A 15,572-nucleotide genomic window follows, 5' to 3' on the forward strand; every position below is an offset into this window, starting at 1 on the left:
TGGTTTGTCATTTGTGTTCATTTTTATGCCCTTGACTCCTCCAGTGTCCAACCAGACAGTATTAATATGATGCAGTTGTTCACATGAGACTTCTATTAAGAATATAGCATTTATGGCAGTGCTGTATGTCAGTAGTAAAGATGTAAAATAGTGTATGATCTTGTTATCCAACTATCAGTTACTGTACCTGAGAGATTGCAGCAGAGGGAAAGGCAGCATCATCGCCTCTGGCTTTGTCTTGGGCAGATATAGCAGAGCGGAACCATTCTACTAGCTAAAATTACACAGATTTGAATTGTCAGGGAGACTGAGGTGGAAAAGTGACAGCCATGCACATTGTAACTCCTCAGGGCAGAACAGTTGGCTGCTGTCTGTCACTGCGGAGATTTTGACACTCTCCTCTATTGGCCCATGTTATTTTCATGAGTTTTGTTTTAAAATAGACCAGGTCTATTGAACCAGTGTTTTTCATAATGTTTTACAGGAAACTGTAGTTATGTTAAAAGACTAGTTCACCGATATTCAAACAATATACTGTGCATTTTGTTACATACCCTTTAGATGTGTAACTATATCCATGCAGTCAGTTTTAGTTTTGTTTGTTCAGGTTTTAAGATGTGTGTTACTGAGATTTCCGCATTTTGTGGCACTTATAGTATTGGAAATATATATTTAAACAATTCAACATAACATTGACAAAATAATGATCAGCAACTATTTTTAACAACCAATTAATCATTCAAGTCATTTTTAAGCAAATATTTAAAAAAGATTCCCAGTTATAGCTTCCCAATTGTCAGTATTTTACTGCTTTCTTGGTTTATGTCATTGTAACTTTGGGTTTTGGACTGTTGGTTGAACAAAACAAGACATTTGCAGATGTTACCTTGGACTCTGGAAAGATGTGATGGTTCACCATTTTCTGATATTATTAAGACCAAGCAGTTAATTAATAAATTAAATTGAGATAAATTGAGACAATAGATGGCACATCAACAATAAATATAACAGTAAGCTGCAGACATAAACTATTCAGTGCTTTGGGCAGCACAAACAAAATTCCGTTCACTCCTGTTGGGTTGGTGAAAGAAATCTCAGACACACATATCTCAAAACTTTTGTGAATAAAACCAAAACTATCTACATGAATAGAGTGAGGATGGTAAGAAAATATATTAAACATTTTTTGCTATGTGGCTGAACTGACATTTTAACCCTTTTAAATGCTGAATTATTATGGGACAGAATGCGTCATAGTCAAACAAGCTTACAGTGCTCTAAATTAAAATTTAGGAAGCATGTCGGTGGTTCAGATCAGGCAAACCTACTGAGCGAAGCCAAAACGTCTCTGGTGAAGCTTTCCAAAAGTTTGTCAGTTCACTTTCTGTAAAATTGCCTGACTGGAAAGTGTTTAATGATGAGAGCCAATCACTGAGAAAAGTTAGCCTTCAACTGCTCTTATATCGAAGATGTTTTTGCAACAAGAGCAATAACTTTAAATGTAACTTCTCATCCAAACTCAATATTCCATCACAGCTCACTTTAAGCATCTTTAATCATTTGTGTATATAAATAGGTCCACTTTAATCCTGCATGCGTTTCATAGGAGACTAGTTCAGGTCTTTGACCACCAATCCACACATTTCCAGCCCCGGCTTCACCTTTCCCAGCAGAGAATGATGCCTCTGTTTTCTTTCAAGCCTAATCATGAGCCAACAGCCACTACACACCCCTCCCTAGCTTTGTGTTTATGTTTGCGCGCATGTGTGTGTATGTGTGTACGTGCTGGCTTGTGACAGCTCTGCTATGTGATTGAAAAGGGACAGGGTGTGATGGCCTGGTCCTGACTGGCTTTGATGGACACTCTAATGGGAGGCTTGGATGAGAAGTTAATTGAATGGGCCACTGCTGAACACGAAGAAGAAGAGCGGGCTGCTCTTCTTCTGTGGGAGGACTCTAATAGCTTGGCCAAGCTTACTGCACAACCACTCAAAGGAGAGAGCCCCTATGATAACAGCACATAGACTGCACTGTATGGTTTATATGACTCCCTTTTAAATTGCTTTTTAAATCACATAAAGCAGTGTATATGGAGGTAAATTATCTATTGGTAAATGGTTTGTTTCCGTCAGTGCCCTTGATGCAGCTTTAACTCAAGTCAGAATGCAGTGAATAAGCTTTTTGTTGTCATTTCTTAGATGTGAAATGGCCACATATGCTGGAAGATTTGAAGATCTTGAGACGTTTTTCTGTGTTTTAATTTCACCCCCAACTGAGGCGGAAACCTGAAATGAGAAAACGTGTGTGTGTGTGTGTGTGTGTGTGTGTGTGTGCGTGTTTGTGTACACTTTAGCCTGTGTGTGTTTGTGGGTCTGTGTACATTATTGGGTGAGGGGATGGTGCAGGAAATTATAGCAAAATTGGATTTTGGAGAATTATTTCTCTGTAAATTATACACATCACTAAATCCACTGTAAATACACCTCAAGACACAGTTTTTAATTGACTTAGAGTAGACACACGAGCCAATGTTGTAGCTATGTGTGATGATAGGTAATACTAAGCTCCTAAAATATTCATAGATTCTGAGAAAAAAAAGAGCAAAGGTTCACACTGGCTCATTTAAGAATTACTGTAATAAATTGTCAAGTGCTGTGCTCCCTAAGTTTATAGTAAACAGCCAGAGCAGATCAACCTTCACATACACAGCAAGTACAGCTGATAATTTAAACCGATGTTTTGAAGCCTGAGTTGAAGATTAAGCCGAACACAACAAAGCACATCAGAAATGCACACTTCTGTCCAGTGGCATCAAAAGCAGCAGCTGGGCTCCCTGCGACAAATATAGGAGAGCCTTTTGGTAAACAGATGAATAAGCGGATTTAAGCTGCAGGACGGCTGTGAAAGATTGCTCTCTCAGGGAAACAAACTCTTTTTGTCACATGCAGCACAGAGCTGCCCAGTGTGTTTCCGTAGTCCTGAGTCGACAGAGAGCGATGGACTGTCCCTTCCTCTCTTATCGGAGCTGCTGCAGCCCCACAATGTCTGGCTGCAGGCCTACTGAGACCTTCTCTCTTTTTCTCTCTGGGTCACACGCACATGCATACTTTGTTTCATGCACACTGCGCTGGAATTTTGCATAGTTTTACAGGGAGTCTTATTATCATCAGGAACTGCATTCAATTATGGGCATAATATACGTTTTTACCTGTTATTTTTTCAGCCATACTAGCAGCATTGCTCGATCGGTCTGTCAAACACTTTGGTCCCGACTGAAATATCTTTATAAATTTTGGCTGGGTTTCCATGAAATCTTGTGCAGACATTAATAGTCCCCAGACGATGGAGCCTACTGATTTTGGTGATCCCTTCATTTTTACTCCTGCTTCACCAGCAGTTGACATTTCTGGTTCAGAGTGAAATGTCTCAACAACAACTGTTCGATGGGTTACGCAATGTGGCGGAAAAAATAATTGTCGTTGTGTTGACTGTTTATTTTATGCCACGTTGTCAGGCACGTTGACAAGTTCCCAGATCAAATTGCTCGTTATGTCCAAAACACCCCCCAAAGATATTGCATTTAAAGTCATAAAGAGAAGCAAATCCACATATTTGAGATGTTTATAAATAACTTAAATTGTTGTTTGTTAATCAAAACAGTAATCGATTAATTATCTACTTACGTATCTACTACTTGAAAGGGTTGCAGATTTTACAGCATAGTCAAATGTCTCAGCTGTATCATTTGTCTATATTCATATGAAAAGTGTGCATTCTTCTGTAACAGACCTTCTACCTTATGTGTGAATTATAAATCATTATGACATATTGTGCCTCTGTTGCTGATAAGGCTTTCCCGAACTGGACTAAAATTCAACCCGTGAACAACATCTAATCTATTACATCTTTTTTGTCCTCTTGCTTGCCAAATGTGTCCACCAGCTCCTGTCCATTAATAACCTCCTCAGTTTGCTGTGTCCTCTCCTTAGTTTCCTGTTTCTCTGTGCTTGCCTCTCTCCCCCGAGGGTAGAGAAGTATTTCACAGCGGATGGAAAACACAGCACTGAGGAGCATGGCTCAAGCATGTGTTGCTGATATTTTATTAAGTGCTGTTTCTCACTTGCCCTCTTCCCTCGGTGGAGTGTCACTCAGCATTTATTTGATTTTCTTAAACACCTGCGGTCTCAGCTGAGGGGGAGCTGTGAGCCTTGATGTGTTGATTTGAGCTTATATTTTATCACGTGCTGCATAATCACGCCCTCTCTCTTTAATCCCAAATGTTTAACACTATTTCCTTCATTTCCTGTTGCTTGTAGATTTACATTTTTCGGTTTGGTCTTTCTTGTGTCTTTTTCTTCCTGTTCCCTTTATCTTGTTTTCTTTTCTCCCTCAGTCTTGCGGCGACTTCATCTCTCTTCTGATTTCATATTTTCCTTCAGTACTGTTTCCTCTCTCGGGTTCCTCATTCTTGTTCTACATACTCACAATTATCTCAATATTTATTTATATACCGTGCAACTACCTCCTGCTGCAACCTGTGCATATCCATATCAATCATATCTGTATATAAAAGGGTTTCTATTCTATTTTTATTTAATTTGTTGTGTCTTATGCTTATCTTATTTTAATTCCCCAAACTCTCTCTCTCTCTCTATCCCTCAGTGTTGTTGCGTGAGGAGGTGGCCCAGCTTCAAGAGGAGGTCCACCTGCTGAGGCAAATGAAGGACATGTTGAGTAAGGACCTGGAGGAGACCCAGGGAGGCTGCTCAGCCAATTTGCTCTCCGCCACCGAGCTCCGTGTGCAGCTGGGTGACAAGGAGCAGGAGCTGGACCGTGCCAAGGAGGCCTTACAAGGTCAGGAGCCAACACAAGCGTCTTGTCGTCTCACCCAATCGCTTCTTTCCAACAGCTGCCTCGAATATACATCAAATACAGCTGTCCAAGTGGGAAGTTTCACCCTTCCTAGGTGCATCAAGCAAGAATATGTTTTAAATCCACGTTCTCAATCTGTTTGTTAGTTTTTATTTCTGTGCCATGTGAAATACTTCCGACATGGAACTGCAAAGATGTAATAAGACCTCTTCTGGTAACACAAATACAGTGCAAAACCAGTGCATATAACAAATATATGCACTGCTACAAGCCTAAAGTTTATTTTGACTTCCAAGCGACTGTAAATATAACTACGTCCGTTAAGTCTGCTTCCTTGAAATGGCCGACTTCCACTGCTCGCAACTTCCTCCCTGACCCAGAGCTAACAATATCAGAATCATTATCCTAATTGGACGAACATATGTTGATTTAGTTCATCAGAATGTTCTTTGATTTTTATACAACAAACAAAAATTAATAATTTAATGAACATAAACTCAACAAATTGAACTAATTTAAAACTGACATATTTCAATTCTACAAATCAGACACATGCCCCTGTTGATTTTCTGATTGTATGTGAAGAGCCAATTTCAGGTTTTACCTTTACCCGAGACACTGTTGCGTGGTTCCCAGTAAAAAGCACAAAAGAAAAGAAAATGAAGATCACTTTCAGATCTGTTACAATACATTACAAATCTGCTAACGTTTTTTCAAACTGACATACCACTTTAAACACTGAGTAGTAAAATAGCAGTGGCCTATGTACACAGAAAGATCATTGCTTCATCATTTCATGAAAAAGATGATATTGTTGGGAAATGTCTTAAAAATCATTTTTAATTGCAATTTTGTCTTGTATGTGCCAAAGATGTGAAATGTGTGCACACTAATGGCAACAGTGTACGACTTCCAGAGAAAACCTTATCTTTTATGTTTAGATCTCAATTTTGTGAGGCGAACAAAAGATACTGCTTGTGTTTAGTCATTATTCAGTCTCAGAAATGGGTGTAGCCCCTGATGAGCAGCCAAGCAGACTCCAGGTTCACTTCATTTTAATTAACATCCATCAATCATAGCATGATAGCTTAACTCTGAAATATTAATGTGGTATTGATGTAGACTGGAATGTGGTGCTGATTATGTAGTATTGTATTGTTTTAATTTCAATTTTTGAGTTACATGGTTCTGTCCTCTGCTCTGAGAGAACTGCAAGCTTGTAAAGTGTGTTGTATAACTGCTGCAAAACAAGTTTCAATGTTGAGTGTAAAATACGAAGACGCTGCACTGACAGGAGGAATGCTTCCTGAGTGATGCATGTGTGCAGTTATGAAAAGCACAGGTTCCAGTCTTTCCTCTCTGTTGAGCACAGACCCTCAGGAGAGCATTGTTATTATTATTTTTTTTTTTTTGCTTGCAAAGAGCCCCACCAGTTGCATCATGGCTGATGAGATGCCTCTGTAAGAGAATGAAGTTGAAAGAAATCAGATCTAAATGGTCTTCTCATGGATGAGCCAACAAAGTGTCCACATGGCAGCCGAAACAGTTCCATGAATGAATGATTAGGTGCCACTGTGACACTTATCTTTTGAGATGATTACATCATTTTCACTGTATAAAAAAAAAAAAAAAATACAAGAAGAAGAAGACAGAAAATCACTAGCTGCAGCTCCTCCTTAACAGAAGACACAGTGTCACCTTGTGGCTTGCTGTTGCAATTGCAAAGCTTTGTTTATAATTTAGAGGCAGCCAAATCTCATGTGTATGTGTGTGAATGCGTTTGTCTGTGTTGCAGCTATGAAAGCTGACCGTAAACGTCTAAAAGTGGAGAAGGCAGACTTGGTGAGTCAGATGCAGCAGCTGTACACAACACTGGAGAGCAGAGAAGAGCAGCTGCGAGAATTCATACGCAACTACGACCAACACCGAAAGGTAACACCAACCCAGATGATCGATCAGTAATAGCTTATTGCAGATATATCTTTATTGGTGAGTATGTTGACCAATAAGACATGTTTGGCCGTTGCAACAGTTTGTAACTGCCATCATTAAAATCATATGTCTCACAGAAGCATCATATATCCACCCTTTAAAAAGTTTTGAAATAGATTGCACACAGAATGTAGCTGTGAAATGCTTCTTGACTCGAATGTGGATGTCCATCGATCATTCAAAGTGAGCTTGGCTGCGATTAACCATGTCTTTTCTTTGTGTGTGTTCTTCAGGAGAGTGAGGATGCAGTAAAAGCCTTGGCAAAGGAGAAGGATGTGCTGGAGAGGGAGAAGTGGGACCTGAGGAGGCAGACCAAAGAAGCCACAGAACAGGCTAACACCCTGCGCTCTCAGATGGACATGAAGGAGAACAGGGTCAAAGAACTGGAGGCCGAGCTCACCATGGTGAGTCACCCTGCACATAGACACACTGTTAACTTGGGCACAGTGGTGTCACCTTAGCATCATTATCTTGTATTTATTGCACAAATTCAAACAAGGTGTGGGTTTGCAATCCTGTCACTGTATTCATATCAGTTCAAACACATGCAGTAAGCTGCTCATCCCTTCCCTCTCTCAAAGCATTAAGTCTTTCTCTGGGCTCAGGAGCCTTTTTTCTGTGTTGCCGTATTGTCCCTCGGAGGTATAGTTGTCAGTCTGTGTGTCATTAATCTTTCTCCTCCCTCTGCAAGTCACAACCACCCACAGATCTTCACATCAAGCTGCATCGCAGATCAGATTTGTTGTTAAATCAGTGCCAGAGCTGCATTGCTGTCAAGTAACGAAGCTACAAAATATCATTCTCCCTTCTTTTTCTTTCTTTCTTTCTCTTCTCTTCTCTATTTAGTATCTTATTGTTTAACTGTTTCCTCTTAAACTAAATGGATGACCACTGAATGCCCTTTCAGAGGCTTCCAATAAAAAAATCCTGTGGAAAACACCGTTTTGGTACAGAAATGGACAGGTTTTTTTGTATTCTTTAAAGTGACAAGCTGCTGATATTTAATTATTTATTTTTTTGGTCATGAAAAGACCAAAACCAATAATATTTGTGGTTTGTAAACTGTTATCAGCAGCAAAATTAATATGTTTTTGGTACTCTAGTGCGTATTTACAGCAACACATATACTTATGCTAAATTTCCGTTTCTCGTGTGTTTCCCAGGCGAAGCAGTCTCTGGCCACCCTGACAAAAGACGTACCGAAGCGCCACTCATTGGCCATGCCCACAGAGCCCGTGGTGAACGGCAGTCAGGAATGGGTGATGCAGGCCGACCTGCCGCTCACTGCCGCCATTCGTCAGAGCCAACAGACCCTCTACCATGGACATACTACGGACAGACAGGGTAGGCTCTGTAACATGCTCTGCCTCTCAGTCCCTGTGCTGCTTGGTGTACCTTTTACAGATGCAACATACTAATAAAGGGTTTCCTGGAAGTCTTTTGTACTAACTGTGGGTATTTTTCAACGTGTGAAAATGTGTGTGTGTGTGTGTGGCCACATCCAGCTGTGGTCAGGATCAGCCCCTGCCACTCTCGCCAGCCCTCTGTCATCTCCGACGCCTCGGCTGCTGACGGGGACCGCTCGTCCACACCCAGCGACATCAACTCACCTCGTCACCGGACCCACTCCCTCTGCAATGTAAGAGCTGCCTGGCCCCCTCGACCAAGTAATCACACCTCCACACTTTTCTATAAGTACCTCCCTCTTCCTTTGTCTTCTGCTGAATGTGTCTGTCGACCTGCTGGGTGTCAGCCTGCTTGCTTGGTGTTGGTGATGTTATTTTGCATTTGACTTAAGCAATAGTTTGACATTCTGGGAGTTAGATGAAAATATCGATACCACTGTCATATCAAATATATATATATGAGTGCATTTAATGAGTACAAAAAAGTATACAAACTACAAGTTTGGGTGTTTGGTGTATAGGAGTTTATGTGCTGGACTGATTCTTTGCTGAAAGCAGTCAATTCCTGGAGTCTTGTTGTCACTGTGAGGGAGACGCCATGAAGTTACTGAGCCTGTCCAAGAAAGAGTCCAGACAATCAAAAGAGTCCAGCCCATAACCCCTGTAAAACCACATAATGTTTCTTTTACACTTTGGCTTTTATACAGATCAAACAAACAGGATGTAAAGAGTAAATCAGTGAGTTTTACATCAGGGGTTGCTGTTTGTATCAACCTTCTCATCTAAAGTCAATACGCATATTTCCCAAAATGTCAAACGTTTGCTTTAACTTGGCTGTGTGAGAGGACAAACCCAACTTCCTGTCTCCTCTGCCCCGTTCAGTCCATGGAGGACCTGGAGGACCAGAAGCGTAAGAAGAAGAAGGAGAAGATGACTCTGGGATCCCTGTCACGGGTGTTCGCTCGGGGCAAGCAGCGCAAGTCACTGGACCCTGGCCTCTTTGATGGTACAGCCACCCCTGATTATTACATAGAGGAGGATGCCGATTGGTGATGCTGAGTGTGAATGTTTGTGCGTGTGTGTGTGTGTGTGTGTGTGTGTGTGTTAAATTTGTGTGGATATCCACCTGGCTTTCATGAGTGTTTTGTGTGTGGGTTTGACTGGAGGGGGTTGGGGGGAAACTTTAAAAAAAAAAAAGCCTAAAAGAGACTGCAATTCCCATAAATGTACAGTATATTGCCCTTAAATTGTATGTTTGTAAATTAGATATATATTTATAGATATACATGTATGCATATGTATATATGTTTACATGCATATAAATATATACATGGGGTTATTATTGTGTAGACATGTTTATGCTGTATTATCTTACAAATGTCTTAATGTTTTTGTTTTTTTTATAACTGGAGACTTGAAGGACTGCTGTTCATATGTAAATAGGAGTTATTGTGAAACTAGTGTTTTTACTGTAAATGTCATTTGGCTTTTGGTACTATACTTTATCATGCTTTGCAACATTGACTTCTAAGTTTCTTCTTATTCTCAATCTTACTTGGCCCATTTCTTATTATGAAAGAGGAGATATATTATCAGATTGGCTTAATAGAAATTTGATCTCTTGGAATTTAATTGGTGAAATTCTGTTATATTAAATTGCTTGGTGATATGAAAAATAGTGCTTTGTTTGAGAGGTATTGCTGGTTACAGGATTGTCATCAAGTTCATGTTATAAATGCTGGCTCACAGTACTTGCAGATAAAACATATCACAATGTGGCCATCAGGGAGTTTTTTTCATGAAGGCCTACTCATCCATTTTATGCTAAAAATTATAGTCTCTGTCACTTTAATTACCAACTGGCCAACAAGGGTTTTAAAGTCAGTCTTCCTTAAAAAATGTAATTGCACAGAGCCTGAATACACAAACAAAAAATTAACAGTAGGCCTCATGCATATTCAGGCTCACTTATCGCTTGCTGTTGAAACCATGTGCAAGTGCCAAAGGTTAAACACTCATCTTTATAAAATCTGCGTATCATTCTGCCACTGTTAGCTCTAGCCTCGTAACATTGTTTATGTCTGACTCATTTCTTACTGAGAGCTATCTAACATGTGCCAATATGTGACGAAGGAATGTGCATTAAACACGTGCATGATCCCTCTGTGTTGCTTTGATTAGATGTCCATTCATTGCCAATCAAATTAATAATCTCCACAATCCTGTGTTGCTCCTGTGTTTCCCTTTACTTCCTGACTTATCTTTCCTTGCATTATGAATGCACGATCCCTTTTATTTTTATTGATTTTGCTGTTTTTGTTTTGCTTTCTGTAGAATCCCTCCTCATTTCCTGCAAAGGTGGCTCTAATAATTCTATGTCAAATGCTTTGTAATTAAGGAGATGTTCCGTAAAAGATTAAATCTATTGAAGTATTTTATTTAAAACAAAAAAAGACAAAGAGTTAACTTCAAATATTTATCTGCTGCAGCTGTTGCAGCCAGATGTTGAGGAGGTTTTAGCATTTTCAAAATGAATTATAATTGAAATGAAATCTTATTTTAAAAATAAAACTAGTAACTGAATACATCCTATGTGGCAGTTTTCTGTTCCATGAGTAATCTTGTTCTTGTGTCCCAGTCTAACGTGTCTCTCCCTCTCCTTCTGCCATTTCTAATGGCAACTCTCTCCTGCCAGTGAGTAACTCCTCATCTGTGATTACCAGCTGTCTGTTTCTGCACTCTGGGGATTATTCATATGACTCGGGTCCATTCGGAAAAAAATTCTAGTTTGTGTCATTTTTTTTGTGGAAACTCTTTTGAAAGAGATGGTGGACTTTGCATGCAGCATTTTTGTCAGCATGTAAGTACGAATCAGGTAAACACACATTCATTCATCCTGGATTCGTCGGTTCAGTATGAATCAGTGTTTTCCTGTTGTTGAGATAGGCGGTTAATGGGCAGGAGCATGATGTTTTATGAATAATCCCTGTGTCTCTAATACATTATCCTAATGGTCTTAAATCCCCTCATAACCATCAGGTAGTTACTGAAGTATTTTAACAACTTTACTAAACGTGGTACTGTAGTTTTAGCACTGACTGGACTACTACACTCTCATGAAAGAAATGAATGAGTTATATATTCTCTGAATTTCAACCCCATTTCAGGTTTAGATTTAGATTTAGAGAGTTTTGTTTGTTCTTTTTAAAGAAACCTAGTTATCTGTTTTATCACACAGTACAGCTCCAGTGAATTATTCTGGCTCCATCTAGTGGCCATGTAGTTGAATCCCAAAATATTTGATTGTCAATATTTGGCAAAAGAAAGGGTTGAAACTACTTTTCACCCAGTAAACTGATAACTGTAACTTGGTAATTATTATTAAACACAAGAAGAGGTCAGAAAGGCATATTTCTGTTGTTGATGTACAACACGATGCTGGTATTTTAGTGTAGCATCTAATTTGTTGGTACGTATCAATACACATTGTGGCGGTGTATTTTTGATGCAAATACCCTCTGATTTTTATGTTGATTTGTATCCAGATGAGTCATTTTTTTGATTTCCATATCCCTCTGACCCTGAACCCCCTCCTGCATACCACACCATAACTTCTCCTGAACAATCCAGACTCTGACAGCCTCACACAACAGAGCCTGTCTGATGGAGAGGAGCAGCTGGACCGCCTCCAGCAGGCAGAGCTCACTCGAAACACATGCATGTCGCTGTGGAGGGCAGGTGCAGTCCAGGCCTGGCTGGAGGTTGTCATGGGAATGCCCATGTACATCCGAGCCTGCTCTGAAAACGTCAAAAGTGGCAAGGTACACCTTTGGTACAATGTGGTTTGTTTGCTTTGTGCCTGAGAGTGGGGCATGATTTTAGCAGATGGGCACATTTTGATGCTGTTCTTGTTTGATAAAGTACTGTATTTCTGTTATGTAGGTGCTGCTAGGCCTGACAGATGAGGATTTAGAGCTCGGTCTGGGTATCAGTAACCCCATTCATCGCAGGAAACTAAGACTGGCCATTGAGGATTATAGGAGAGCTGAAGGGGACCAAGGGTGAGCAGCAGCTAACAAAACCCTGAAGAAGTTCAGTGTTTGTTGTTTGATAAAAAGTTAATACTTTTCAAAGTAAGTTTAATATTCCTGTTCAAGAGTGGAAGGTAACTACACACATTTTCTCAAGTATTGTAATTAAGTACAATATTGAGGTACTTAACTTGAGTATTTCCATTCCATGCTACTTTACTTCTACTCCTTTACAATCCAGAAGGAAATATCGTACTTTTTACACCACTACATGATGCTTACAAATTGCAAAAACCTACAAAGAGCTTAAAAACATGATGTATTGTTACATATTTAACCACCCAATAGTGTATAAAATATTTAAAATGATCTCCACCTGGCCCAGCTGCAACAGTAAAATGCTAGTTACACATTAATGCAGCATTAATAACAATCCAACAATATAATATATACTGTTATATCACTAATAGGTGTGCTTTTATACATTATGAGTACTTTTACTTTTGACACTGAAAGTACATTGTGCTAATATTATTTATGTGATTTTAATTAATGTTTTTAATGCTGGACTTCAACTTGTGGTATTGCTACTTGTACTTGAGTAAAGGATCTGAAAATTTGCTGATCAGTGGTTTCTATTCATCCTCTAGACTATCAAAAGCATCGGAGATGGACCATCACTGGGTTGCAACATCCTGGCTGAGTGATGTGGGATTGCCTCAATACTCCCAGACCTTCCAGACTCATTTAGTGGATGGGCGAGTGCTGAACTCCCTGAGCCGCAGAGACCTGGAGAGATTCCTCAACATCAGCGACCAGTACCACCAGACAAGTCTACTCCTGGCAATCCAGCTCTTGCAGATGCTCAGTTTTGATAAAGAGGTCAGATTGTGGATCAAAATTGAGATTAGTCTTTTCAGCAGTCTTTTCTCAATTGCTCCTTTACTCGACTACCGGTTTCACTATTATCCACTGTAGCTTGAGGCACACAGCCCTTGGTGCTGCATTATCTCAGCAGGCCCTCATCCTTCCCTGACCTCTCTATGTGCCACTAAGTGCTTGTACAGTTATGTGTGTGTTGTGTTTTCGCAGGCCCTGCAGGCACGGCGGGCAAAGTGTGAGCAACAAGACTGGGATCCCATTGTTTGGACATGTCACAGAGTAATGAAGTGGATCAGAGACATAGACCTCAAGGTGGGTGGGAGGTCAGTGATGGTATTCCCCTTTGCTCAGGAGATTTCTAGAGCACATTGCAACCACATACCTCCTATTAGTTTCTAGGACTCCCTCAAAATGAATGATAGCTATCCTGCCTCACCACTGCTGAGAGAATTTAGAAAAAAAAATACTGGCGTGTAAGTGTTTTTTTTCTGGATGCACAGTAGGTAATACTTTACCAGCCTTCAGTTTTCAGTATGGCTTGCCTTTGGTCAACATGTAGCTCTAGAAGCTAAAACAGAATTTCTGTCCCCCTTAGATAAACAACAATTTATTTTAGTGCTTTTAAAGGCCTGGCCACGTTAATTAGACTTTTGTCCTAATTTGGCACCTTTGGCAGGACTTTTAGATAAAGTCTGAAGTAATTACAATTAGGATACTTTCCTGTATTCAGCTGCCATTATGTGGAATGAGCTACCGGTGAGCATTATGAAGTCCTCACTAAAAAATGGCTGAGTGGCCGATTGACCTCACAATAACAAGTATAAAATAAAATAGCATTTGCATTATTGTATAGTAACATTGTGACAGAAATAGTATTGTATGTATATATGAATGTGTAAGGACTAATATTATTGTATATTGTATTGTTACTGAATTAAATTTTTTAAGAGATACGATGTATAATTGGATGCTGCTAATAACTAACTAGTTGCCTTATCATGATGCTTCTACCCATTTGCCTTCCTAATAAGGACCACAATGCAAATAAGCCATCTGGCTTTATTGTGTTTTTGTCCTTTTGATGGTATCTGTAGCTGGGGCATCTATTACTGGAGGCGCCACTTAAATTTACAATTAATAAAGAAGTTTAATCAATCAATCAATTGTGCCTATGTGTTGTGATCGTCAGGAGTATGCAGACAATCTTCAGGGTAAAGGAATTCATGGAGCTATGATGGCTCTGGACCCATCCTTTGACACAGATGCCATGGCCAAAGCCCTGGGGATACCCAGCAACAAACACATGCTGCATCGGCACCTGTATGAAGAGATGAAATCTCTCGCTGTCCCTCACAGGTAGATTAAAAACCCTTCGACAATTGTTGCATACTTTCTTATTCTGCCCTGTTCTAAAAGCAACAAGGGATTTTGCTCTAAGACATACTTTATGTCTTAAAGTATGGCCATGTTATCGTGACTCCTGTGAAAATAGATGTGATTAACTGAGAGCTAGACTTTACAATCATGCACATAAATGAATAAGTCTTATAATTCCTTGTATTCACAGCAGTGCAGAGCAGGGCAATGAGGTTATCGGTTCCTCTTCACCTGTGGCTGTTAACCGCTTTGCTGAGGAGAGGGTGTCTATGAGAAGATCAGCCAAGGTATAATTCATTTCACACTCATATCATATTATTGGAATATATCGTGTTTAGTCAAAAAATATATTTACACAAAGTTTCAGTGACAGTCAGTTTCCCAGCGCTGTGCAGCGGTTGGCTAGTTGCAGACATTATGATTTTATCCCACATACCAGACTTAGCAGTTGTTGTAATTGTTAAACTTTTTTGTTTACATATATTTATACATACATCTTCCTGGGAGTTCTCCTTACATGTCAAACCCTAGTTTGATTCTGGCTGGGTACCTTTGTTGCATACCCATCTCTTCCCCTACATTTCTTGTCTTTCTTTACTTAGCCACCTGTCAAATAAAGTATAAAATTACAAAATACATACAATTATACACAGGACAATATATATGTTTCTTCACATTTGTGTTGCTTTTCTTGTTGTAACTTGTGTAATTCTCACACTACACACATGAAAGCTAGCCACCTATTATTCTACATAACAAAACCATTCAAAACTTGTAGTTGTGAAGTTGTAATACAATTGCACTGTTCTACAACTGAATTAAAGAGAAGAGAGAGGGAATGTTGCTTCCTTAATGTGATGTATTTCTTTGAGATGCTGAGGTGGGACATGGGGGACACAGGGAGCGATCATTTTAAAGTATTAAATGGCATGTTGCGTATGGGAGACAAAGTTTATTTGGTGGAAGGTTTAGAAGGGCGACAATGGAGGCTCCCTGGTAGCCTAAAGGTTAA

At 39.7% G+C, this 15,572-nt stretch overlaps 1 protein-coding gene across 9 annotated transcripts in view; it reads left to right on the plus strand.

Annotated features, from left to right (window-relative positions):
* kaznb (kazrin, periplakin interacting protein b) overlaps positions 1-15,572 on the plus strand; it is a 110,214-nt gene that overhangs the window by 92,605 nt on the left and 2,037 nt on the right. For 4 of the 9 annotated variants that reach the window (XM_038696479.1, XM_038696481.1, XM_038696482.1 and 1 more), the window contains 12 exons: positions 4,663-4,854; positions 6,668-6,804; positions 7,098-7,268; positions 8,028-8,208; positions 8,370-8,503; positions 9,153-9,276; positions 11,901-12,091; positions 12,213-12,331; positions 12,952-13,183; positions 13,394-13,495; positions 14,373-14,539; positions 14,751-14,847. In XM_038696479.1, the coding sequence (XP_038552407.1) occupies positions 4,663-4,854; positions 6,668-6,804; positions 7,098-7,268; positions 8,028-8,208; positions 8,370-8,503; positions 9,153-9,276; positions 11,901-12,091; positions 12,213-12,331; positions 12,952-13,183; positions 13,394-13,495; positions 14,373-14,539; positions 14,751-14,847 (1,847 nt within the window). Of the gene's footprint in view, positions 1-4,662; positions 4,855-6,667; positions 6,805-7,097; positions 7,269-8,027; positions 8,209-8,369; positions 8,532-9,152; positions 10,858-11,900; positions 12,092-12,212; positions 12,332-12,951; positions 13,184-13,393; positions 13,496-14,372; positions 14,540-14,750; positions 14,848-15,572 lie in introns of those variants that run through there. The other 5 variants (XM_038696480.1, XR_005441416.1, XM_038696485.1 and 2 more) reach the window with 5 other exon arrangements.

The sequence above is a fragment of the Micropterus salmoides genome, unplaced genomic scaffold (assembly GCF_014851395.1).
Source record: "Micropterus salmoides isolate LMB-PRFRI ecotype aquatic unplaced genomic scaffold, ASM1485139v1 Ms_hic_scaffold_4, whole genome shotgun sequence".
Taxonomy (NCBI): domain Eukaryota; kingdom Metazoa; phylum Chordata; class Actinopteri; order Centrarchiformes; family Centrarchidae; genus Micropterus; species Micropterus salmoides.